Here is a 25,329-nt window from a genome sequence, read left to right as displayed (position 1 = left end):
ACTGAGGGAGACTACTTTCAAAAATAACAGGTTGATTTATAGGATTCAGTAATGGCAAGAGGTTAATAAAGAGAATCCTTTGAAGTTGACATTTCCAAAATATAAGGTATTGAATGGTGGAGTTTAAGCATCTCTCCAAAGCAGCATGTTTATTCTTATCTCTAAATAAAACTAGACCTATCCTAATTCAGACATGTGGATGTCTCACCTGTAAAAAAATGATCTGCCAGAAAAGGAGATTTTTTTCCTTCTATCTAACTTTATTCCCTTGCTTGCAGTTTAAGTCTCTTTATTCGTCTCATGAAGATGGTAGCCAGATGTGGACAGTGTGGTAACATATCAGGAATGGAGAAATCATGACTTTGTTTCTCTTTCCCTCTTTCCTCTCTAAGTCATTTATGATGGCCCTTAGCAATTCCAGTTGGAGGCTACCTCGGCCTTCTTTCTTCCTGATAGGTATTCCAGGTTTAGAGGAAAGTCAGCACTGGATAGCATTGCTCCTGGGTGTCCTTTACGTCCTTGCTCTAGTGGGCAATATCACCATTCTCTTCATTATCTGGACTGACCCATCCTTGCACCAACCTATGTACCTCTTCCTGGCCATGCTAGCTGCCATAGACCTGGTTCTGGCCTCTTCCACTGCACCCAAAGCCTTTGCAGTGCTCCTGGTTCATGCCCATGAGATTGGATACATTGCCTGCCTGGTCCAGATGTTCTTCATCCATGCATTCTCCTCTATGGAGTCAGGAGTACTAGTGGCCATGGCCCTGGATCGCTATATAGCCATTTGTCACCCTCTGCACCATTCCATCATCCTGCATCCAGGGGTCATCAGGTGCATTGGAGTGGCAGTGCTGCTGCGGGGATTACTCCTCCTCCTCCCCTTCCCCCTCCTGTTGCGAAGACTTACGTTCTGCCGGGCCACTATGATAGGCCATGCCTATTGTGAACATATGGCTGTGGTGAAACTGGCCTGCTCAGAAACCACAGTGAACCGAGCCTATGGACTGGCTGTGGCACTGCTAGTGGTTGGGACAGACATCCTGGCCATTGGTATTTCCTATGCCCACATCCTCCAGGCAGTGCTGAAGGTACCAGGGGGTGAGGCCCGACTTAAGGCCTTTAGCACATGTGGATCCCATGTTTGTGTCATTCTGGTGTTTTATGTCCCTGGAATGTTCTCCTTCCTCACTCACCGCTTTGGCCACCATGTACCCCATCACATCCATGTTCTTCTGGCCACACTTTATCTCTTTTTGCCACCTGCACTTAATCCTCTTGTCTACGGGGTAAAGACTCAACAGATCCGCCAGAGAGTACTTAGGGTGTTCTACACAAAAGGATAGATCTGAACACATCCTCATTATTTTCTTCAGAGGCTCCTGCCAAGGACATAGCCAGAAGCAAATGGCTGGTCTAGTTTATGTGGATAGAGGCCATTGGACAGTGAGCAGTCCTTCTAGTGCCAGTAGTACCAGAGCCAAGAACACCCACAGGGACTTGGCTCCGCAGCGTCCTGGATGTGCCTGGATAGCTGGATTTGGAAATATTTTCTTCATTCTTTCTTTTGCTCCTAATCTCAACATTTCCCTACTTCTTGTATCAGAGGGACTTGGTGGTAGGAGAAAGAGAGGACAACTCTAGCTATGTCATCATTCCTCCTTTGCCCAGTGGTGGACCAGGCAACATCATCTGAAATGAGAAGGGAAAGTCCCAACTTTTGCCTGGTTGTAGGTTAGGGTATCTTCAAAACCTCTACGTTGCTTCTGTGAGCTGCAGATTCCTGGGCTCCTGTGCACTAATAGTTCTGTTAAAGAAATTGAAACGGTCACAGTATGAAAAAACACCTGTCATTATAATATGGTGTTACCTATTTATTTAAAATAAACATAAGTAGTACAAGTATTGTAATAGTCCCTAGGAATAATAAGATATGATTTGTTTTTTCAAGGAAAAAGTATCTATGTGGATTTCTTTTAAGAAAAGTCTGCTTGTATTTTTAAATTTATTTATATTTTATTTTATTTATATTTTGCTTAGGGTAAAGAGGAAATAAGACTAAGTATTGAATATATGTATGTATGTTTTATAAGTATGAATTTAAAAAAACAAAAGTAACCATGTAATTATTAGCAACTAAAAACCACAAACTGTACTAGATTCTGATGTTGGTAAATGTAGCTTTAATAAATGTAGAAGTAGTTACGCCACTTATAAATGAGTTTCTCTTTCTGAAATAGTGCATATGAAGTGACAACAATTAGATCTTGCCTTTCTGCTAATAGGAACTGGGTAAAAACTTACAAGACTGTAACAATTGATATATTGCATCCTGTTTGTTGGATGTTGGCCTAAGATCTGGCTTACCTCTTTTATGTTCCTAAAAAGTAACACATTTTGTTCAGTCCTGGAAGAAGTCAAGTCATTGCTCCCTTGAGGCAAGATGCACAGGTGATGAGAATATCCTATGTTTGGATTTCATAGTGGTGGAAGAAGTGGAGTGAATAGTTGGTCTTTCTACTTTCTCCTTTCTTTGTAAATTTTACTCCTAATAAATAGTTTTCTGTTCAAGAGACTGAGTACTATGCCTTTAAATTGGCTGACACAATATGGTGGGATTGTATGAGTTGTTGTTGTAGGAGGAAATGATACATTCTCATCTGCTTGGTTCCAGGTCCAGGACTTAAACTCTGGTAAGTTGTCCTGGGGGAGCCCAGGCTATGTCGCATCACATCTACTGGAATAAACTTCCTTTACCCTAGAGGTACTTGCATTTGGTAGGCTATCAAAGGAAGCAGTTTGCTCTGTCTTTTAATTTACACCACTTGCTGGCACTTGCACTGGGGATATGATGGTAGGATCTGAAGCAGCTTTCTTGGAGCTCAAGACGTAGAAGTGAGTTGAAGATCACAGAGCAATAATATGGAAGAGCCTGTGTTCCTGATTCTGTCTGGGCCAACAACCTTATCTTGAACCTGAACCAGAAATAAAATTGTGTTGGGATTAAGCCACTATATTTTGGGGAATTTTTCTTGTTTATAGATGAATCATAGCCTAAAAAGTATGTTTATCTTAGATCTTCCAAGTGGGATATGTATACTTCTGCCTGAAGTATATCTTTTAGAATTTCTTTTTATAAAGGTTTGCAGGTTTTGTTTGTCTAAAAATGTCTTTATTTTACTCTCATTTAAATATATTATCAGAATTTTTTTATCTTATTTTGTTATTGTATTTTATTTTCTATTGTGCCTGCAGTCTACTCCTATTTGATTCCTATCATTGTTTATTAGTGCCTTGTCTGTTTTCCTTGATCACCTATGCTAAACATTTACCAACATTATACCTTATTCCAATATTTACACCGCATAGCCATTCATCTAAATGTTAGCACTAGCTGTTTGCATTAACCTTTTCTTACCTTTAATGGTGACTTATATTCCTTTACTTCTGTGCAACCTCAAAGATGCATTAAAAAGGACATTTATAAAATACTTTATAAGCATTTTACGTATTTTATAAGCATTTTTTCTGTATTCTGAACTTAATATAAGATAATGTCAATTACTAAAATTTATATATATATGTTTATAATGTCATTTATATATAGAAAAACATAGATGAAAATGCTCAGTTGCTTATATTAGTCATTTGCTGGATTTTAAATGATATGTTATTACATGATTTGAATTTTAGAACATTGATATACTGTATTGTAATCAGAGGAACCAATTAAAAATTACTATCGATTGGGTTATATTGTTTGGAGTGAGAATTTGGAGGATGAGTATTAGATGGAGGAGAGAAATGCATCGGTGTTTATAAGCAAACGTATGTAAGAAGTCAGTGAATTCATAGATACATTTAAAGGTTTCTAGATAGTAACTCGTGGAGAAATAGAAAAATAAGGATGGGAGGACTGGGAAGTACAGAGCAGCCCTTTCACTTTTTATTGGCTTGGTGGTAGCATCCCTTTTGAGATTTCAGCTTTGGCTGTCAGTCTGTTCTGGCCCTGTCTTTGCATGGTCCTATTGTGGCCCAGATGCAAACCTCCCAGCAAATGTGAATAGGGTGTGCTACTAAGTTCTCAGCAGAAACCACTCATGCCCTGCTTGCCCACTGAGTTGCTATCTCTTAGTTTTCCTCCCCGTATCTATTGCGGATGGGCCTAGTCCTCCTGTGCATTAGAAAGGGACAAGGAGTTCCAACTAAGCAGCAAGCAGGCTGCTACAATTACACCAATCCCAAACAAAGTGACAAAGGGCACCAGGAGAATAAGTTTCTGTCAATTTTCTAGTTCAAGTGCCTTTCAGGCAATGATGTCTACAGGTGGAGCAGATAAGACAACAAGGTAATTAAATAAATCATTTATTATCTAAGTAAATTATTTCTGTAAAATCAGTGGGAGATACTACAAGCTAAACATTAAAACCAATCTCAAATGATTTCTGTCCTAAACATATTCTTTGTCTAAAGTCTAAACCTCTCCCAAACTACCCTCAGATTTGCCCTAAATGAAGTACTTATGTGATATGTAGCTCCTCATATAATTATGAAGCATTATTTTATAGGCATTTATTTTTCACCAGAATGTCCTTTGATGAGGCAAGAATGTGTTGGGAGTTGGGAAACTAGAAATGGTTATGTGCTTAGTTCAGCCTGTAACCAAAACTTAATCTTTCTTGTTTAAACTCCCAATTTTTGACTTATCTCATTTTTGTGGTTGATCCACCTCTAAAATTTAGATTTAAAATACCCTACTCTCTATCACCTTCTAACTTCAGGCTTAATTTTTCAAGTATCCTTAGTATAGTCACAATTGTTGGATATCAAGACCAGCCATAGACAGAATCCCTTTCATGTTATTACTCATTCCCTCTCTTGTCTCTTGCCTTGACTTTATTCCTTGCTTAGATGGCATGGCCCATCATCTAATGACTCCCTTGGAAATAACCTAAACTTTTTTCTCTCCCTCTATTGTGTTACTTGAAAAAACCCAAACTCTGTTTATGTACAAATACTTGTCTCCTCTATAGGTTTGAAACTTGATAGAAAAAAAAAAATTCCATAAATGAATATACTGGGTTCACATTAAATTTTAAATGTAAATTTGGCACTACCCAGAAATCATACTGTGTGATGCCATTACAGTATATGGGCCCATATTCACCAAGTTGCCCAAGATAGAACCCCAAGAATCATGTTTTATTTCTACATTGACTATTTCTACTTCATCAGTACATCCACTTGACTATTCTTCCCAAATGTGTCCACTCACATTCATTTCCTGTGCCACCAACCTGGTCCCGGCCATCTTTTGTGTGGACCATGTGACAGTCCTCATAGCTGGCGGCTCTGCCTCTGCTGTTGTTTTCCCTCCTATTTATACCTCCTTTCATTAAGGCCTTTTTGACCCACCTTGTGTAACTAATCCTCCCATGGTATGCTCAATGATGGCATAGGGCAGGGTTTTGTATGTTTTCTTTTTGTATAATTACCAAATGCTTTCTTCATTTATTTGTTTTATATTTTTATTTGTATCACTAAAGGAATAAAATTTTTAAAAATTTAATTTAAAAATAGGTAATATGTGCACATGGTTCATTTTAAAAATTTAAAATAGTATTTATTGAAAGTAATTTATTCTCTGTATCAGTATTATTTTTGATTACCTATAATAGAAAATCCATATAGTGATGGTTTAAATGAATTAGAAGTTTTTTTCCTTTCATGTAAGAGAAGTTCAGAGGTGACATCTAGAGCTGACACTAGGCGTCACAAAGAACTCAATGCCCAGTTCCTCTCTTTCTGCTTTATCACATTTAGCATCTGACTTTCATTCTCAACGTCACCAATAGTTCAAGGTGGTTGCTGGAAATCCAGGCATTACTCCTGTTCCATAAGGAAGGAGTGAGGGCTGGTGGGACGCGTACCTCCATTTCTTGACTGAGTTAGTTCACATCAACAAGTCTTCTTGGAAGCTCCACTGAATGACATCTACAAACATTTGGAATCTGGGAACTGTTGTATTATATTTTGGCAGCATATATGGGTACTCAAATAAAATCATAGTGTTTTTTTTTTTTACAAAGAAAGAATAGGGGATATTCCATAAGCAATTACCAGTTTCTAATATACCATTCTATTCCTGTCTTTCAAACACACATCTGTCCTTCCCAGAGGCAAACACTCCTGCAAGTTCCTTGTGTATCCTTTCAGAGGTAATTTGATCATACATAAGAATATATATACACACACACACACATACTCATGTGTTTATATGTATTGAATATATAAATATTTACATGTATTGGATATATTTATGTGTGTGGATAATATACACTTACATGTTTGTACAGCATTACAAAATTATTTTGTGCTGCATTTTAAGATGTTTTTGTCTCTTGCTTCTTTGCTGAACAATGTATCTTAGAAATTATCTAAAAAAGTACATTTAGAGATGTCTATTTTTTTTTAATGATCACATAATTAGAATAAAATCGTGTTGAAGGCAGGAACCATGCTTGTCTTAGTCATCATCGTATACATCGTATACAGTGTCTAACAGTTTGTGGAGCTTAGTACTTAATTTCAGAGTTGGGATTCAAATCTACATGTGATTTGAATGGTTTTAATTCCCATGCCCTTATCATATCCACAACCTCAATGTAATAAATTAGGTTGGCAGATTTGCCTATATTGAATTCTCTTTGCATTTTTTTCTTTTACAGACAGGGTCTTACTGTGTTGCCCAGGCTGGAGTAGAGTGGTGTGATCATAGCTCACTGCAACCTTGGACATCTGGGGTCAGGCGGTCCTCCCCCTTCAGCCTCCCTCGTGGCTGGGACTATAGGCATACACCACCGGGTCTCACTATGTTGCCCAGTCTGGTTTCAAACTCCTGGGCTCAAGTGGCTCAAGCAATCCTCCTACCTCAGCCTCCCAAAGAGCTACCACACCCCTTGTTTGCATTCTTTAGGAGATAAATATATTTGTCAGTTTAAAAAAATGTTAATAGTTTTCTGAACTTGATTTTCTAAAATTTTGTTTGAGATATTAGTACCTATAGCCACATTCATTTGTATAGTGGAGGCAGTAGAGGAGTCAGAACACAGACATTAGCTCACATAGACATGGCTATGAATGTGGGTTAGCTGTGTGATTTGGGGAATTCTCTCTATCTCCTACACAGTGGGGATAACAGTCCCCCAAAATTGCTCATTCATATCTGACAGAGGTGATTTAATGAGAAAAAATACATAAAACTTAAGTAATTTGGGTCACACTCAAAAAGCACTTAAAACATTGGAGTTATTATTATTATAAAGGAGATTGCTGTATAATATCTTTACCTGTATTTTCATTCATGTTTGTGTGTCAGACTTACGTACCAGATTTCTGGTTTCTGGATTCCAGACAATTTCTTATGTCAGTTTCAAACTGTTCCATCCTTCACATCCCGACTCCCTACCTGTAGGAGCACCATAAGACAGGTTTCCCAAAGGACTCAGTTCCTCTTCCTCCAAGTCTCTGCTTCCCAAGCCACCTTTTCCCAACTGGGTCTAACAAGGGGGGTAAGAGAGCAATAAAGAGCTCATAAAACTCTCAGGATTTATTCACCAGCGTCCCAGCATGGTAAGCACTATAGCAGATACAACATAAAGGACTCAGCCATTTGTATTCTCTGTAAGTTCAGGGCCACGCGAGGGGAGCATGGGCTATGTTGGACCTAGATAGGAAAACTGACCAGGAAGATACAAGGCAGGTAGGGATCTCTTTCTTATAGGCAACCTCCAGTAAACAGGAAGAAAAAGGCAGTGAGGAGGTGGGAAGTGTGGTAACTTTGGATGCATTGGCATCCAGGAACCCTGAACATCTCTGTAAGGAGCCTCTCAGATTCTCTTTCATCCCTCTGCCTTTGAACAAGAGGGTCCATTTCCCTGCTTGGTTAGGAGAGACAGTGCAAGTAGAGGATTGGGCTGCATCTTGTCTGAGCGGAACAGAGGAGGTCTATAAACCTACAATGGGACACAGGACATAGGGATGGGATAGGGCCAGGCATGCTAGGTTAAGTATGTCACTGGATACCTGGAACTTGAGTTCAGACAAAGTACTGATGAAGAAGCTGGTCAATATTCTCCCCAACTCTGTCTCAGAAGAGCAGTTTAAAATAGAGAGAGATAATTTTCCTTAGACTGTTAGAAAGTTCTCTTTTATATTTAATCAAGATCGGTTTCTCTGTGATTTCTCTCTGGCAGTCCTAGTTTTACTCTTTCCTCCAAGATGGCCATGCATGTATTTTGAAGTTATCACTGATATTCTTGTTTTCCACAGGCCACATACCTACAATTTGTAAAAATGACTCCTCCCTCCAAGTAGAGATTGATGCCTTTTATCATCCTGTAAACTCTCTACAGCTGTGTCTCAGTTTGACAAGGAGTTCCTCAATTCATAGTGTCCCGTAGCAGATAGTACACTCCAGATGGACTGGCCAGGACAGAGTCGAGAAAGATCCTCAACCACCTTGCTCCCAGCATTGTGATTCTGTGAGTTAAATCAATGAATATAAAACACTTAGAAGAATGCCTGGTACTTACTAGATACTTAATACATGTCAGCTAACATTGCTAATCCAGTTTTAGAATCCATAAATTAATTTTTACTCTGTGGACCACATGATTGACTTGTGTTCATGGGTGCACTTCCACCTGCCAGAGTATCTAGGAATCTGTTCCCTTTTCCTTCCTCTTGTTCCAGACTTGTCTCCTGTCCTCCTGTTCTCTCCTGTCCTCCCCCATGTTAAGCAGTGAAGCAACGGACTTTAACAGAGTTAGAGCCTAGGGACAACACCAGGTGGGCGGAGGCAAGTGTCCTGGGCTTGCTCAGGCAGCAGAGGTTTGGACTTTCCACGAGTACATGGCTCATGTGTGACGAATGGGAGCAGATACACAGGAGGACTGGTCAGCAAGTGGCAGCTGAGGAGCATGCACAGGTATGAAGGTTATGTCAGACAATGCCAGCGAAGGACAGAGTGTTAGGAGGGCATATATCAGGGATGAGAAAACTGGATATGGGGAGGTTAAGGCTCAAGGTTGGGGGAAGACTGGTGTAGGCAGATGGGATTTTGTATGAATAAACTGGTAATGATTTGGATTGCATAAAATTCAAGAAAATTTTTACCAATATATTAGGAGCGATAGGGTCATTTTATGTTTGTATTAGGACAAGGGAAAAAGATTAATTGAGTCAGAAACTTAGCCCAGGGTTTTTCCATCAACCAAGTGGCAGGCTCTTGGGGACCACCAGCAAGCAGTGGCGTGAATAAACCCTGCAAGTTCCATCATGTATTTCGTGCCACGCCTGCTCCCCTCCAGCCCGCCTCAGAACACACCATGGCTACCATTCACGGTATTGATCAGAGCCCTCCCTTTCCCCTCCTCGGCGCCCTCTCCTGCACACTGAAACTCTGGCTAATTCTCCCCTGTCACTCTCACTCTTCAAAATTTTCTATTAATTTAAAACATCAAGGCCCAGTAATTCAAAAATCTTTCTCAGCAGTCTTTTATTAAGAACCTATGTAGCATGTATAAATGGAAAAGTACACCTTATCTGCCCCAAATATTTCATAGTAGAGAGAAATAGTGAGGCACAAAAAATATGTGCTAAGGGTTACAGAGAAAATTCCAATAACAACAGAAGTTGCTTCCTCAATGAACTAGCTACTTCAATTATCTTACTTTCCTTCTGAATCTTTGATCTTTTCCTGAACATGTAAGTATGCTGCTGTATCTTTCATTCCTGTTTCACTTTTTCTTCAATTACAAGCTTTACATGGAGTTCTTCGGCTACACAGTCATGGTTCCCTGTCTACACTAGCTTTCCTGCTCCTTTCATTCCAGTTTCTGTTGCCACCAATCCGATGAATCTCTCTTTCCCAGGTCACCAATGACACTCATAAAATTTAGTGGGTACTCATTTATTCTCATGTTATTGAACTTCTGCTTAACTGACAAGTTGGTCATCCCCTTCTTGAAATTTTCCCCTTAATTTTTTCTAGGGCACCATATTCTTCTGATTTTCTTCATATTTTTCCAGCCCTTCAATTTATATCTCTCTTTTTTTCTTTTTTCCACCAATGTTTCCAAGGTTGCTATTTTCCAGGGTTCCAATATCAGCCTTATGCTATTCTGACTCTATAGGCTATGTGCTAATGCTTTCTGAATTTATGTCTTAAAGCATGATTCTTCTAACTTGTTCAAACTCCTTATTTGCAACAGCCTAAGACAAAACACCTCTGCCTTGATGTGTCCCAATACATTCTAACCTTACTCATTTGCCTGTGTTTCACATCTGGGTGATCCTACTTATTTACTAAAGCCAGAAAACAGGGGATCTTTCTGGGCCTCTGTCCTATTCTCTCTTTCACAGTGGTCTGTCCCCAAATTCTGTCTATATTCCCAGAAGGGAAAATGTCCCTTCTTCCCACCCTCAGAGCTTCAGTTGTACAGACATGCATCACTTCTCACCTGGGCTACTGCAGCTTCCGTTGTTTTCTTTTCTGCTGTCCCATCTTGCCCACATCCACGCATAGCAATGTGTCCAGAGTGAACTTCCTGTACCTCGGATCTAGGCATGTGTCTCTTCTAATGAAAATACTTCTTGTTTTCTCTTTATCTACATGATTAATTCTAAAATTCTTAGCACAGAAAAGGTCCTTAAGATCTGGCTTTCTCTTTTATCACTCCATATTTTGCTCTTTCTTTCAACTCCTCGTTCTCTTGGCTCCAATCAGATTAAATATTACATAGTTTCCTTCCAAAGTTTCTCTCAGACTCATCTCCATGTTTTCACATAATCCATTTCTTATCCCTGAAACACAACTACTGGCAGATTTAGTGCACGTAAATCCTCCACATCCATTGAAACTCAGCTAAGGCCTTAGCAATGTTAGGAAGACTCCTCTTTTACGCTCAGGTTGAGTTATGAAATTGCCCTTTTGTCTTCCTATTACTCTGCTCATAAGCCCAATAATTAATTCATTCTACAAATCTTTTGGGCACCCCTTCATGTCAAGCACTGAGCCTGGTTACTACTTTCATGGGGTGAAATATCTAATTGTGCCTGGTGAGAAGAAGTATTTAACCAAATTATTACACAAATATATAACTATGAACTGTGAGGATGGGACACAGTGTTATGAGAACACAAAATAGGATGCTTTGATCTTGTGTGGGGCAGGTTAGAGAGAATCTCCCATAGAAGAGAGTATTTGAATTGAGATGTAAAGAAAAGGGATGGAAAGTAAGTGGTTGATGTATGGAAGCATAGGATGCACAGCCTTCCAAGAGAAGTGGGAGCAGAAAGCACAGGTTGTATCTGTAGATCTGAAAGGACAGTGTGGCTGAGCCCAGGGAGCAAGGGAGATAGGGGTGTCAGATGAGATTGGAAAACGGGGAAGGAGGCAGATGATATGTGGCCTTGCCTGCCTGCCTTCCATCCTTTCTGAAATAATTTATTCAACTAACTATGAGGATCTATTAAGAAATCTATATACTGTGTATATAGTGATAAAAAATAGGCATTTTTTTTATAAACTTATAGTTTAATAAAGTTCAAATTAGGATTACATTTTATTCTATTAGCAATGAGAAGCCATTGAAATATCTTGAGCAGATGACTGACAAGATTTATATTTAATAATATTTCTCTGATTTCAATGTAGAGAATATTTGATAAGGAAACCTAGAATACATTGGGAGGCAATTTCATTTTTTAGCCCAAGAGATAATGGGACTTAAGTCTTGGGTGGTGACAGTGGGTATGCAGGAGTGGCTGGACCCAGGGCTAATTCAAAGGGACAACTGACTGGTCTCAGTGGTGGGTTGAAGTGGGTGAAATGTGTAAAGTAAATGTTCAAGATGGTTTCTGGGCTTTGGCTTTTGAAACTGCCAAGTATTTATACCATTTACTGAGACAGGAGATGCTAGCAAAAGACCAGGTTTGTTAATTTGGGACTTGGTGAGTTTCAAATATATTTGAGAGACCCAAGCTGAGCTGTCAAGTGGGCTGCTGGAGAGATCTAGGTAAGATATATAATTCATAATTGTTTAGTAATAGAGATGGTAATTGTCTAAGGGTATAGACAGGAGAAAATAAGTGGAAGAGAGAGGAAAACAATGACACAGAAGAGAGAAGAAAAGCAAGGGGCATCTAGGATGGAGCCTTGGCACTGATGTCAAGGCAGTGGATGATGAACATGTTAGAGAAAGTGAGAAGGAGAGACCAGGAGGTATGAAGTAAACCAGGAGGTTGTGATATAAATTAAACCATAGGGAGTATTTCAAGGAAGAGGATTTCATCAGCTGTTTCAATAAAATTTCATAGAAGACAGGCTATAGGTGACTTTTTTGAGAGCTATTTTGTGGAACTAAGGGAGATGGGAGCCAATTTTAGTGGGCTGTGAAATGGATGTGGGGTGAGGAAACAGAGACAATGAGTGTCACATGCTTGTGAGAAGTTTGGGCATGAAGGGAAGGGGAGAGTTGGAGAAATCGCTGGAGTAGAAGGCTAGGAGGGATGAGATCCGACATAGAGGTAAAAGGTTTGACATTTTTGAGGATGGACAGATTCTCTGTTTTAATGGAAGGAAACAAGGAATGGATGGGAGAACATACAAGTAGATTTGTAAATTTTATCTTGGGAAGTTGAAGAAAATTTTACTGGTCACCTTCCATTTTCTCCATGAGGTAGTAGTTGATGTCACCTTCTGAGAAAAGTAGAGTTCAAGATTTGAAAAAAAAAAAAAGGCTAGAGGAAAAAGTTGATTAGGGATGATACATAGGATGGAAAGGCAATACTGAGGGCCCATTTAAGGTTGGTGTTCATAACTTTATAGTAAAAGTAGACTTTTCTCTTGTTTTAGGCTTATTCCAGGAGTGTTAGGATGCTCAGGCAAAGGCCTTAGGAAATGAATAGTTATATTCATTTAAGATTGGGGTTTTAGCAAATGGCTGATTTAATTAACTTCATATGCTGTTTTCTTCTAGAATAGTGTAAATTTGTGAAGGGATTCAACAAAAACATTCACCTGAAATTGGTGTAGAGTAGGAAGCAAAGACAAAGTCTATCCCCAACAAAGAAACAATTTTTTCAAAAACACCTATTAAAGAAACTTCTTATTTACTATTTTTTTTTTTACACTGGTATCATACTTGCCTGATTTCTTACACATTTTCAACATATTTTAATGTACAGTGAGGTTACTGCCTATCATTACCCTTTTTGGAAAACTTCATAGTCTTTTTACATATTCATTTTTCTTCACAGATCACATGATTATTTGTCAAGTACCACTGTTCTATCTTTAGGATATTGACTGGAATCTGCCTTACTTAGCAAGAGTCTCCTACACATCATTAGCTCCCTAAAGAGTATGTGAAAGGGATACTTTTGAAAACAATTTAAAAAAATGACCTCTTGTATCTCCCTATACAAATAGTCACCAGAAGCCTGCTCAGCTCAAGATTCTGCCCATGGCATCACCCAGCAACTACTCCACTGCCCTGGTCTCTGAATTCCTCCTCATTTGCTTCCCCAACTTCCAGAGTTGGCAGCACTGGCTGTCCCTGCCCCTCAGCCTCCTCTTCCTCCTGGCCATGGGGGCCAATGCCACCCTCCTTATCACCATCCGGCTGGAGGCTGCTCTGCACCAGCCCATGGACTACCTGCTCAGCCTCCTCTCCCTGCTGGACATTGTGCTGTGCCTCACCGTCATCCCCAAGGTCCTGGCCATCTTCTGGTTCGACCTCAGGTCTATCAGCTTCTCTGCCTGCTTCCTCCAGATGTTCATCATGAACAGTTTTCTCCCCATGGAGTCCTGCACATTCATGGTCATGGCCTACGACCGCTATGTGGCCATCTGCCACCCCCTGCGGTACCCATCCATCATCACTAATCGATTTGTGGCCAAGGCTAGCGTCTTCATTGTGGCATGGAATGCCCTCCTTACTGCACCCATTCCTATCCTCACTGCCCAGCTCCATTACTGTGGGGAAAATGTCATTGAGAACTGCATCTGTGCCAACCTGTCTGTGTCCAGGCTCTCCTGTGATAATTTCACCCTCAATAGAATCTACCAATTTGTGGCTGGTTGGACCTTGCTGGGCTCAGATTTCATCCTCATCTTCCTCTCCTACGCTTTCATTCTAAGAGCTGTGCTGAGACTGAAGGCCGAGGGGGCTGCAGTCAAGGCTCTGAGCACGTGCGGCTCCCACTTCATCCTCATCCTCTTCTTCAGCACCATCCTGCTGGTGGTGGTGTTGACAAACGTGGCCAGAAAGAGGGTCCCCATGGACATCCTGATCTTGCTCAATGTCCTTCATCACCTAATTCCCCCTGCCTTGAACCCTATTGTATATGGGGTTCGGACCAAAGAGATAAAACAAGGAATTCAGAAATTGCTGCAGAGAGGTATGTGAATATGTAAAGCAGATTTCTAGTTCCTCCTCTGCTTTCTCTTCAGTGATTTTATATGGGCAGTGAGGTAGAGAAGTGTCCAGTGAGGGAGTGTTTCTTACGTGTGCTGAGGCTCACTTCACAGTGGAACCAGATTCCTTCCTTACTCTCCTCACCTGGTTCTGGCGGAGGTAGGCAAAAAGATGAAAGTTATATTTCTTGAGTAACTGCTTTGAGCCTAGGCCATTATACTTAAGTGATTTGATCTTCAAGACATTCCTGCAGGCATTGTTACTTCCATTTCACACAGTAGAAAAAGAGATGCTTTTAAGAAGGGAAGTTGCCAAAGATCACCTATCTGGGAAGTAAAAGAGTAGAGAGTAAAATCCAGGCTCTAGAACCTAGACTCCTTCTACAGAAATGGCTCTTCAACTATTAATGCAATTGAAGCTGAAGACCACAGCTCTACCCCACTCTCTTTTGGCCTGTGTTTTGTCTTTCTGGTTGACCACAGGTATTTCCTGCCTGTACTTCCTTCTTTGACAGCCAAGGGGTTCTCAGAGAAGGCATAGTCCTGCCTGACAAAGCTTCTGCAGGACACCAAGAAAAGAGAATCACAGCAACATAAAGCAATGCCAGCTTCCTGTTCTATCCACATAGCCTCACTTCCTTAGGGGGAGTCTTGAAAATGAGGATACAGGTGGGGAAAGGGGTAGAGACACCAGTGGGGTAGGAAACAAGGAAACTGACTGGGAGAATGGGTTGACCACTTCCCCTATATGTTTAAGCTGCACATGCAGTGAACTGAAAATCAAGTCTTATTTGAGCTACTGATTCTGCCCAAGTCCTATGGTTGAATGTGGGAAGACACGGCATAGTGTCAGGTGTTTGGATAATGGTGGGTCCAGTTAGGAGAAGAGAAACTGCACTGATTATTTATGGATAATTTAATGTAAACAATTGGTTAGATGGGTATTAGAGACTTAAAAACCAAAAAGAGGGATGCTGAAGTCACAGAGAGACAGTACCTGTGGGAAGAAACTTCCACTCAGAAAAAGGTTGGGTCATTAGAACCTAAAAGGTTGGGAGGTGGCCCATTGAACTGGGTCTTAGATGTCTGACGAAGGGTGCTGTCCCTACCTGGTACTGGTGCCACAGGAGCTCAGAGGTGGCCCTTAGAGTTGGGACTAAGACCTTTGAGGATGGGATGCTGGCCTGCTGGTGCTGGTACCCATGAGAAAGTTCAGTGAGGCTGATTCTGGGAGTTAAACCAAAACCAAAACCAACCAACCAGCAAATCTGGAGACTAGAGTCAACTCCACTGCCAGGGTGAGGAGCTGTTTATACTGACCAGACAGGAACAGTCAGGAAAGAGCAACTGTCCCCCCTCCTCCTCTGCTTCCACCTTCCAGCAGCCCTCTCGCTCTCTGTGGGTGGAAACTAAGAGGGATCCAGCTGACAAGGAAGCGTCCCAGACTCTCAGCCTCAGCATCAGAAAGCACAGTATGGATGGGCGGGTTTGGGGCTGAGAGGCAAGTGTTAATAACGGGCACAGCTCCAACCTGCTTGAGTCTGAAAGCTTATGACTACCGAGGGGCAGCTAGAGCATCACCTTGTAGCGTGCAGTTGCTTCCAGGGCATTAGAGACAGAATCAAGTCCCCAGTGCAGGTGGGTTAAGAGATATGACATAGTGTTACAGGGGCAGCATTCATAGCTGTGTAAGAACTTGGCACCAAGCTGGCAGCAGGAGTAGGTGGGCACTGTGGGGATTATATAGAGTAACTGCAACCCAGTGCTGGTGTGGGCTGCAGGGGCATAATTTCTCCCAGTCACTCAATAACAGCAGAAAAGAAAAATGACATCTACTGGCCTACAAGAAGGGGCTCTTAATTCCCTCAGGCTTGGTTCTCATGGTCTCAAGCCAGATCCACAGGTGTGACTCCGAAGAGAATTCCCTAATAGGGCTGCTCTCCATCTTATCATGGTTGCTGGAAGAGTTTTATCCACGACCACCTTCCTACTGTCCCTCAGGAGGTCAGGGCCAACTCCAGCACTGATTGCCTAAAATGGGACTAATAATCTCAATATCCTGATGTGCTGATACAAGTGGTAGTAATAATAATGAAAAATCAAAGCTCACATGTTTTGAGCACTTGTAATATACCACTGTCTACGCATGATATGTAATTTTCAAAAAAGCCTTTTGTAGATGATTATAAAAGTGTTTTTTTAAAGAAGAATCTAACCGGATATAATTCATAAAAATATGATACATCTGTAATCAGGTGATATTTTAAAAAATCAGGTGATATTTGGTCCACTCCACTGGCCTCTCCAGGAGTGCTGCTTTCTCTATGTCTCTCATGCTTCCTCCCCGGCACAAACCCAGAAGGAACTCCAAGAGGAGTTCCTGTTACTTGGTCAAAATTCAGATCTTAATTCCTGAACTAGGCTTCTATAGATCAACGCAAATGGCCAACATAATTGTGAGAAGCTTTGTTTACAGGGATAGAAATTACCAACTTGTTGTAGAGGATGTAGGGAACAAGACACCAGTGGTCACCCCTCACAGAAACTAGCATAACTTTTGCACACTGAGGGGCTCAGCAAACATTCCCTGACTTAGGATACTGAAGTGGCTAAGGATACTGAAGTGGCTAAGTGATGCATTGACAGTCCATGTCTACATTAAATCTCTAGTTCTATAGCAGTAAGGTCCTAAATATAAGAAACAGATAAGCCACATGCTTCGGGTTGGCTCTCCGCTCTAGTTCTAAAAAGAGAGGTTAAGAGGACCAGATTTCTCACAGAATTGTCAAGCCCAGGGCAAGTGGCAGAAGTAACTAGTCACAAAGGCCCTAGGTAGGCTTTGAGGTAAATTCATGCACAGGTAAAGATGGTAGGGAAGCAGGGTAACTCAAAGAGCCAGACCTTGAAGGGCAGACACAACTCTGCAGTGAAGTTCTCATAGCATAAAAAATGTTTTCTCAGTAGAATTTTTGAATACAGTCTCGGGTGAGTAGAATGAAGTATTATAGTATAAATGAAAGGCATTTTAAAGTGGTGAGTTATAGATGTTTTGCCAGTTTGTTTTAACTGAAGAAAACCTGTGAAGGGTCCCTTTGTTAACCCAGGCTGCCTATACTCCGATTGTGCTGGAAGAGGGTGGATTCAGAACATGAGAAGGCGCAGGGGCGTGGCTTTCCAAGGGCCATTCACCTCACCGCCTGGTTTGCAGGTCAGTTACATATGCATGAGGAATTTGCAAGAGGAACACAGAGTCTTTTTACAGGGAAGATCTGATACCACTGAACACTGCTATTCAGCCCTATAGCAGACTTAAATCAAGACCCAGTGGCAAGAAAGAGCAACAAGTCCTCTGGGATTAAATTGCACGGAGGAAAAAAGGAGTTCGTGTTGGTGGCCAATGCTCAAATCAAAGGCCTCAGTACTGTTGAGGGAACAATACTACATTTTCCATAAATCCTAGAAAGCTGTTTAGTACCTAGCCATCCTCATACCTTATTGTGCTTCGGGGTACATTCTAAGCATATGGGTGTTACCAAAGAGAGGTCTGAAACTTCAGAGGCCAAACTTGGAACATCAAGGCTGTGCAGCCCAAAAACCTAAACAGCAGTGCCTGCTTAAGTAAACTCTTCATTCTTGCCAAGTCAACAGTGCCGCCTTGTGGCTATCAGCGGGAATAACAACATTGGCGTCAACTCCAGTTCTGAACCTCAGGCGTTGAAAGAGGACTGACTGTGTTCGGAAAACTGGGCACTTAGGAGGGGTGGGTGTATACCTACATAATGAGTGCGATGCGCACTGTGTGGGGAATGGACACGCTTGAAGCTCTGAATCGGGGGTGGGTGGGGGGCATGGGCAATATACATAACCTTAACTTTTGTACCCCCATAATATGCTGAAATAAAAAAAAAAAAGAAAACTCCTGGGGACCTCTAATACTTAGGGAGTAGGATAGTAGGTATCTTGGAGAAGAAGATATTGTAATTTCTGCCCGTAGGGCACATGGGGATTTGGGTGATTAATTTAAAAAATAAAAGAGACATAATTTACACCCTGATTTTCTTTTCTCCAGTGACATTTAAAAGTCAACATCAAATCACTGACATGAGTCAGGTATTCATAAGGACAATAGATATCCTTGATATTTCATAATATCTTACACTATAAGTATTTGGCTAAGGACTATATGTAATAATATTTATTCGTTTCTTCACATACTCAACTAAAAGTTAGTTAATGGAGTTCTTTATGTGTGGTTAATACTCCAATAGTTACCTGCAGATAAACTAATTTCAGAAAGATTATGGTCAGAATAGCCCGTGAATTATTATTATTCCCATTTTTACAGATGAGGCAACTGAACAAAAAAGAAATTACAAATTGTCATTCAACTAATAGGGATCAGAGTCAGGAATGAGAAAATAGGCATACTTGCTTCCCAAATCTATTTTTCCTACTACGTTGTATAGGGATCAAGTTATATTTTTAGACTTTGGATAGATTTGTAGTTTTCTGGAGTTTTTCATGCTCCAGGTTATACATAGCAAGGGCAGAGCACACCAAAACCCATCATACATTGAATTAGTCAATGCAAGTAAAGTTAGTTACTATAACAAAGATAATCACAGTGGCTCAACATAATAATAATTTACTTCTCATCCAGATCCCATTCCAACGCCTGGGGGCTTTGCTCCATGTCAATATTTAGGGACTCGTGCTTCTTTTATTACAAGGATCCTCCATGTTCTAGGCCCTTAGAGACCTCCGCTGGTGCTTCTGAATCTAGCTGGTAAGCAAGCACAGAGAGAGAATGTACAGGAACTTATAGGGGGTTTTAGGGGCCCAAACTGGGAGAGACATCATTTTTTCTATCATTTCATTGGCTAGAATCCTTATACAGATCCAGCTGCTTTAAGAGAGGCTGGGTCACAAACATTCATTTCTCTTTCTCCCACATGTAAAATATACTTATTTGCTTCCCAAGGGAGACCATGCAAACTCTCATCTGGTTACTGTATGCCGCACCAAGTCCAAAATCTCCAGGGGTGTGTGGCCCTGTCCATCAGTTCCAGATGTGATTCCTCTTGGACCAGTGATATTCTGTCTCCTTCCACATATTTAAGGGTGGAGCAAAAATCGGATACAAGTCATACTATTCCCAATTGGAAGTGAAGCATGGAATTCATTTGGCAGTAACTTGTCAATGGTAATTCTGGAATATGTTGGGAGCAGGTATTGCAACATGTTTACATGCTGACAGTGGGGAAAGTTTCTTGACTAAACATTGTTTATATTTTCCAGGAGGAACTCTCCTGGCCATTGTTTCCATGTTCTAACCATTTTTTTAAATTGTTTTTTATGTTACTCTGCTTTGGGGGAGGTTGTGCCTTTAAAATGTTCCCCATGACCTTACAAGAAGCAGGCATTAGAGAGTGTGACTTCTTTTGGAGTGACACTGCATTTGAGCCTACTTCCTGTTTGTAAAATAATAGGAACAATAAGTTTTTAAATTCTGAATTAGAAACTTCCTTTAAAAACCAAGCTCATGTTTCTTTGGCAATAAACATCCTCAAAAACCTTACAGATTTTTGATCTATCCTGTTGGTCAGTTCCATGTGCTGCTAGTAATCACACTTAAAGTATTAGGCATAATTTCTGTTGCCCACTATCCCCACTTCTATTCAACATAGTGCTGAAAGCCTTTGCCAGAGCAATCAGACAAGAGAGGGGAATTAAGGGCGTCCAAATGGGGGCAGAAGAGATCAAACCCTCACTCTTTGCTGATGATATGCTATTATATCTAGAAAGCCCCAAGGATTCAACCAAGAGACTCCTGGAGTTGATAAATGAATTCAGTAAAGTCTCAGGATACAAAATTAATGCACACAAATCAGTAGCATTCACAGATGCCAGTAACAGTCAACCCGAAAATCAAATCAAAGATGCAACACCTTTCACAATAGCTTCAAAGAAAATTAAATACCTAGGAATACAGTTAATGAAGGAGGTGAGAAGCATATATAGGGAAAACTATGAAACACTGAGAAAAGAAATTGTAGAAGATGTAAACAGATGGAAAAATCTATCATGCTGATGGATTGGCAGAATCAATATTGTTAAACTGTCCATACTACCTAAAGTGATCTACATAATCAATGCAATCCCTATCAAAGTACCATCATCATTCTATACAGATCTAGAAAAAATAATTCTACTGTTCATATGGAACCAGAGAAGACCTTGTATAGCCAAAGCAATCTTCAGCAAAAAGAGAAAATTGGGAGGCATCAGTCTAACTGACTTCTCTAACAGTTGTGGGGAGCAAAGGGTGAGACCTAAAACAAGACTACACTTGTCTTTCTCTCTCCAATATCCTCATGCCCAAAGCCAAAAGGATCCCACATTTAAGCTGAATATTCCTCAGGAGAGGCTATTTTCTAGGTCCTATTGTGTATCAGTTTAGAGTGGTGACTCTACTAGTGACAATCGCATTTGTTTTCCCAAGGAAGCAGTGGCAGGTATTGCTTTGTGGAAGGTCAGCATTGTTAACAGTTACATTGTCTAAAACCATACTTTGGAAACAGAATTTAGACAAAGAATGGCTATGAAGGTAAAATCTTGGACATGAGACCCCGTGCATGAACAGGGCCACTCCCAGGGATATGTTGGGTTCAGACCACTGATGCTCCTATTGCACGAGAAGGGCTCACAGGAAAAGTACTCTCTGCTCACCTCAGTGGCTCATGGTCCATGCTCGTTTGAATGCTGGGCAAGTTCTTCTGTTACTTCCCTCTACAGAGTTACAGTGCAGAGGATGGTCTTATTCAGTTCCTTACCTACTGCTATATCCAGAGAAATTTTCCTGGAAAGATTCCCATCACTCAATTTCCTTACAATTTTTTCCTAGGAGTTCTTTTTCTTTATTTTTTTCTCCCTCCCTCCTTTACTCCCTCCTCCCTTTCTTTTTTTCTAACTTTTACAAATAAAATTATATATATTTAAGGTGTACAATTGATTTTCTTATATACATGTACATAATGTATCAAACTGAATGCTACAGTCAAGCTAAGTAATATATCCATCTCTTCATATAGTTACCAGTTTTATTTTTTTTGGTGAGAACACTTAAGATCAGCTTTCTTAGCAAATTTCAAGTATATGACACAATATTATTAACCATGGTTCCCATGTTGCACATTAGATCTCTAGAACTTACTCATTCTTTATAACTGAAATTTTGTACCCTTTAACCAATATCTCTCCATTTTCCCCACTCCCCACCCCTTGGTAACCATAATTCTACTGTTTCTATGAATTTGACTTTTTCAGATTCCACACATAAAGTGTGATCATGCAATATTTTTTTTTCTTTAGCATAATGTCTTTTTCTTTATTTGGACTCCTCAAGTGCCTTTGATCTTTTCCATACTTACACCTTTTATAATATACTCTCCTGGGAAATGGGCCACAGGGCTCCAGGCACCAGGTGCCTAACAAGGATGCTAACTCCTGTGAGCAGTGGGGAGGGAAGAGCATAGCAGAGCCAGGGCCCATAAAGTCAGCCTGCACAGCTCCTGCAGAGGTTTAGCTGCTGCATCCCACAGCCAGAAACAGCAGCAGGACAGCCTTCTGAAGCTGGTGAGTCTCAAGATGGGGACAGGAAAATGATGAGGAAGGTACTGAGGAATGGAGGGGAAGTTCAGGAGCCTGGTATGAGATGGAGATACAGCTCTTTCAATAGTGCCTTTTGCAGTAGATGTCTATCCTGCTATGGTACTTAGATCCTGGAACAGAGCTGAGGCTGAATCATTTTGTGGCCTATAGACCCAGCACTTGTGTAGGCTTGACTCCTACCTGTGTCATGGCTAGGAGGCCAAGGCATGGGTCAGAATCTTCCCTCTGCACTAGTCTAAATTCAACAATGAGCTGAGGTGACTGCTCCTTCTTCTAGACAATCATAGCTGGGCTCGAATCTTCCATCATCATTTTGGTTAGTTCAAGACCTGTTCGATCTTTCCACACTGTCAATAATTCATGGTCAAACACCATGTTTTGTTCAGTAACACCTAGACCAAAGAACCACTATGATCACCCCTTTGTGAATATCATTCTATTGGCAGGAACTAATGGAGTTGGAGTACTGAAGATGAAAGCAATGCCGTAGATGGCCAATGATTCCTCATTTCTCAGATTAGGAGGCCTCCAGTTTCACTAAGGAGCTTATAAGATATAGAAAAAATGGTCCCAGCCATGAAGGACTTGAAAAAGGACTATAAAACAAAGCTAAAAGTACATTATTACCCAGAAGAATCTATCAGTGCTGTAGGAAGTTTGAAAAGGACATATTTTTTCTCTGTATTATTAATAGTTAAAAGATCCTTGGAGGTATTCTTGATTCCAGTCTTTCTTTGCATCCTCAGTGCTTCTTACATTAAATTTTCTTGTAGTTCTCCCCATCCCTCAAAATTATTCTTTCTTCTCCATTTGTGTAGCTACTATTTTTGTTCAGATCTTATTCACTTTTCATTTGAACTACTCAAGATGCTCCAAAAAACCTCCCTAACTTCTGTGACTCCCCTTTGACCCTTCTGCTATAGCCTGAATGTTTGGGTCCCCACAAAATTCACATGCTGAAATCCTAACCCTCCTGGTGAAAGTATTAGGAGGCGGTACCTTTGGAAGGTGATTAATTTCGTCATGAGTGCTCAGGATTGGGGTTAGTGTCCTTATGAAATAGACTGCAGAAATCTAGCTAGCCACTTCCGCCATGTGAGACACCACCTATGAACCAGGCAACGAGCCCTTGCTGGACACTGAATCTCCCGGCACCTTGATCTTGGTCTTCTTAGCCTTCAGAACTGTGAGAAATAAAAGTTTTCTGTTTATAACCACCCAGTTTACGGTATTTTGTTGTAGTAGCCTGAATGGACTAAGACGCCATCTAATGCAGATCACTTCCCTTTTACAAATATTCTGTGATTCGCTGCAGTGTACATGGCAATGCCTGCTATCAGACGGACCTCTAGGGTCCTGGCAAGGCTGCCACTGCTGATCTTTAAACATTGTCTCCTGACACTCTCCTTTCTTACCTCCTACCCCCAAAGAACTTGTGAGCTAATAGCTTCTAATGTTTCATCATTAATAATTACTTAACATCGACCTAGGCAGGTCTTTATGCTCTATTGCCCAAAAGAATAGTCCTCATTTTTTCCCAAGGGAATGTTATCTCTTTTCTCTATCCTTGTCTGATGCTCTTAGCTTGCCGCATTTCTGGACCTAACAGAACTTCAGGAAATGATAGCCCCTTTCCCTTCCCACAATAATATCTAAAGTTAAATACCATTTATTCCATTTCATATGTGAGAAAACTGAATATCATAGAGTTTAAATAGCTTTCAGGGTTACAAAATGAGTATAAGAGCCAGAATTGGAATTTATATAATCTGAGGCCAACTTTTAAACCTTATTACACTGATTCATTCATCTGTAATTTTGTTTCTTTCTCACTGTTTTATGATTACCATTATTAGAGCTGTAACTCTACTGCGTTACAAATGTTTGCAAGTTACTTTTTTGTATTAAGTAAGTAAGCTCCTAGAAGATGGTGGTTTTTGCTTAATCCATTCTATGCACCAACATATTTATCATTAAGATCAGGAACAGAGAATGAACTATTTTCTTACTTGTTCAAATACCCATACTGGAAAGGAAAAGTCTTTTCAGAAAAGGTGGATGTATTTTCTATCTTTGTTTCTTAGATTTACACTGTGGGTCATTTTTCTAATTACATATAAAAATACAGGATAGAGCTAATACATGATTGTCCCACTCATTTTAACCTCTGAATTCTTGGTTAATTATAAAGCCCTCCAATGGGTAGAATTTTTTTTCTGGTGTGTATTGTATAATTTGTGTTTGGAAAGTCTGGGATATTTGAAGTGAAAATCCTTGGGTCAAATAAATATCTTCATTATCTTCTCTGGCAGCTGGAGTCTGATACCTTCTCATTTACACCTCAATGCTCCTAGAGGAGACTTTGTCAAATGGGACGAGTGGGCAGGGTCCGTAATTCCAGCTACACTGCTTATATGCCTCCTGGGATCCCTCTCTCACCCTGCCATGGCTCCTTAGCTATTTTCTGCTTCTTTAGCTGTGATAGCTATTGCTGTTGCCCTGAATACTTGGCTACTTGCTGTTTGTGTTGTAGTGAGGGAAAACAGATGGTGCTCCACAAAAGAAAAAACTGTAATCAAAGGAGATGAGTTTATAGAATATATATTCAATATGCTCAGATAATTGGATCCTGGTCACAAAGAAGCATAGATAATTTTACTTATCAGGTAAGTGCGTTCTAAATGTATTTGCCTAAAACTCACTCACTAACTAGTGTTGTCTATTCTACAGTTGGTGAATCTCAAGATTTTGATTAGAGTAGATAATCTAAAAATGCCATTTCATTCAAATTCATTTTATTATAATGTGGATGAGAAAAAAAAATCAATTTTCAGCCAGGGCCACTGTCTTTGTGGGGTTTGCATGTTCTCTGCTTATCAGTGTGGGTTTTCTCTGGGTACTTCAGTTTCCTTCCACATGCCACAGATGTGCATGTTAGGTCTAAACTGTCCCAGTGTGAGTATGGGTGTGTGTGTGAGCACGCCCTGCAATTTCATGGTGTCCTGTCCTGGGTTGGTTCCCACCCTGCTCTCTGATCTGCTGGGAGAGGTTCTGGCCAGCCATGACCCTGAAATAGAATAAATGGGTTGGAAAATGAATAAATGAGTAAATATTATGGTAAAACTTATGAAGTATATGGTAATAATACAAATGCACAACAATAAATGATGCAGTAT

General features: G+C 40.5%; 2 protein-coding genes across 2 annotated transcripts; both read left to right on the top strand.

The window, feature by feature from the left end:
• Window positions 1–356: 356 nt before the first annotated feature.
• On the top strand, window positions 357–1,346 carry LOC138384880 (olfactory receptor 52L1). Its single transcript, XM_069470539.1, has one exon. It carries the CDS (start codon window positions 357–359, stop codon window positions 1,344–1,346), a length of 990 nt encoding a protein of 329 aa, XP_069326640.1.
• A 12,174-nt stretch (window positions 1,347–13,520) lies between these two features.
• On the top strand, window positions 13,521–14,474 carry LOC138384160 (olfactory receptor 56A1). Its single transcript, XM_069469436.1, has one exon. It carries the CDS (start codon window positions 13,530–13,532, stop codon window positions 14,472–14,474), a length of 945 nt encoding a protein of 314 aa, XP_069325537.1. The 5' UTR covers window positions 13,521–13,529.
• The last annotated feature ends 10,855 nt before the right edge of the window (window positions 14,475–25,329 follow it).

Source organism: Eulemur rufifrons, chromosome 6 (genome assembly GCF_041146395.1).
Source record: "Eulemur rufifrons isolate Redbay chromosome 6, OSU_ERuf_1, whole genome shotgun sequence".
NCBI lineage: Eukaryota > Metazoa > Chordata > Mammalia > Primates > Lemuridae > Eulemur > Eulemur rufifrons.
The sequence above is the reverse complement of the archived record's forward strand: the minus strand, read 5'-3'. Positions and strand labels throughout refer to the sequence as shown.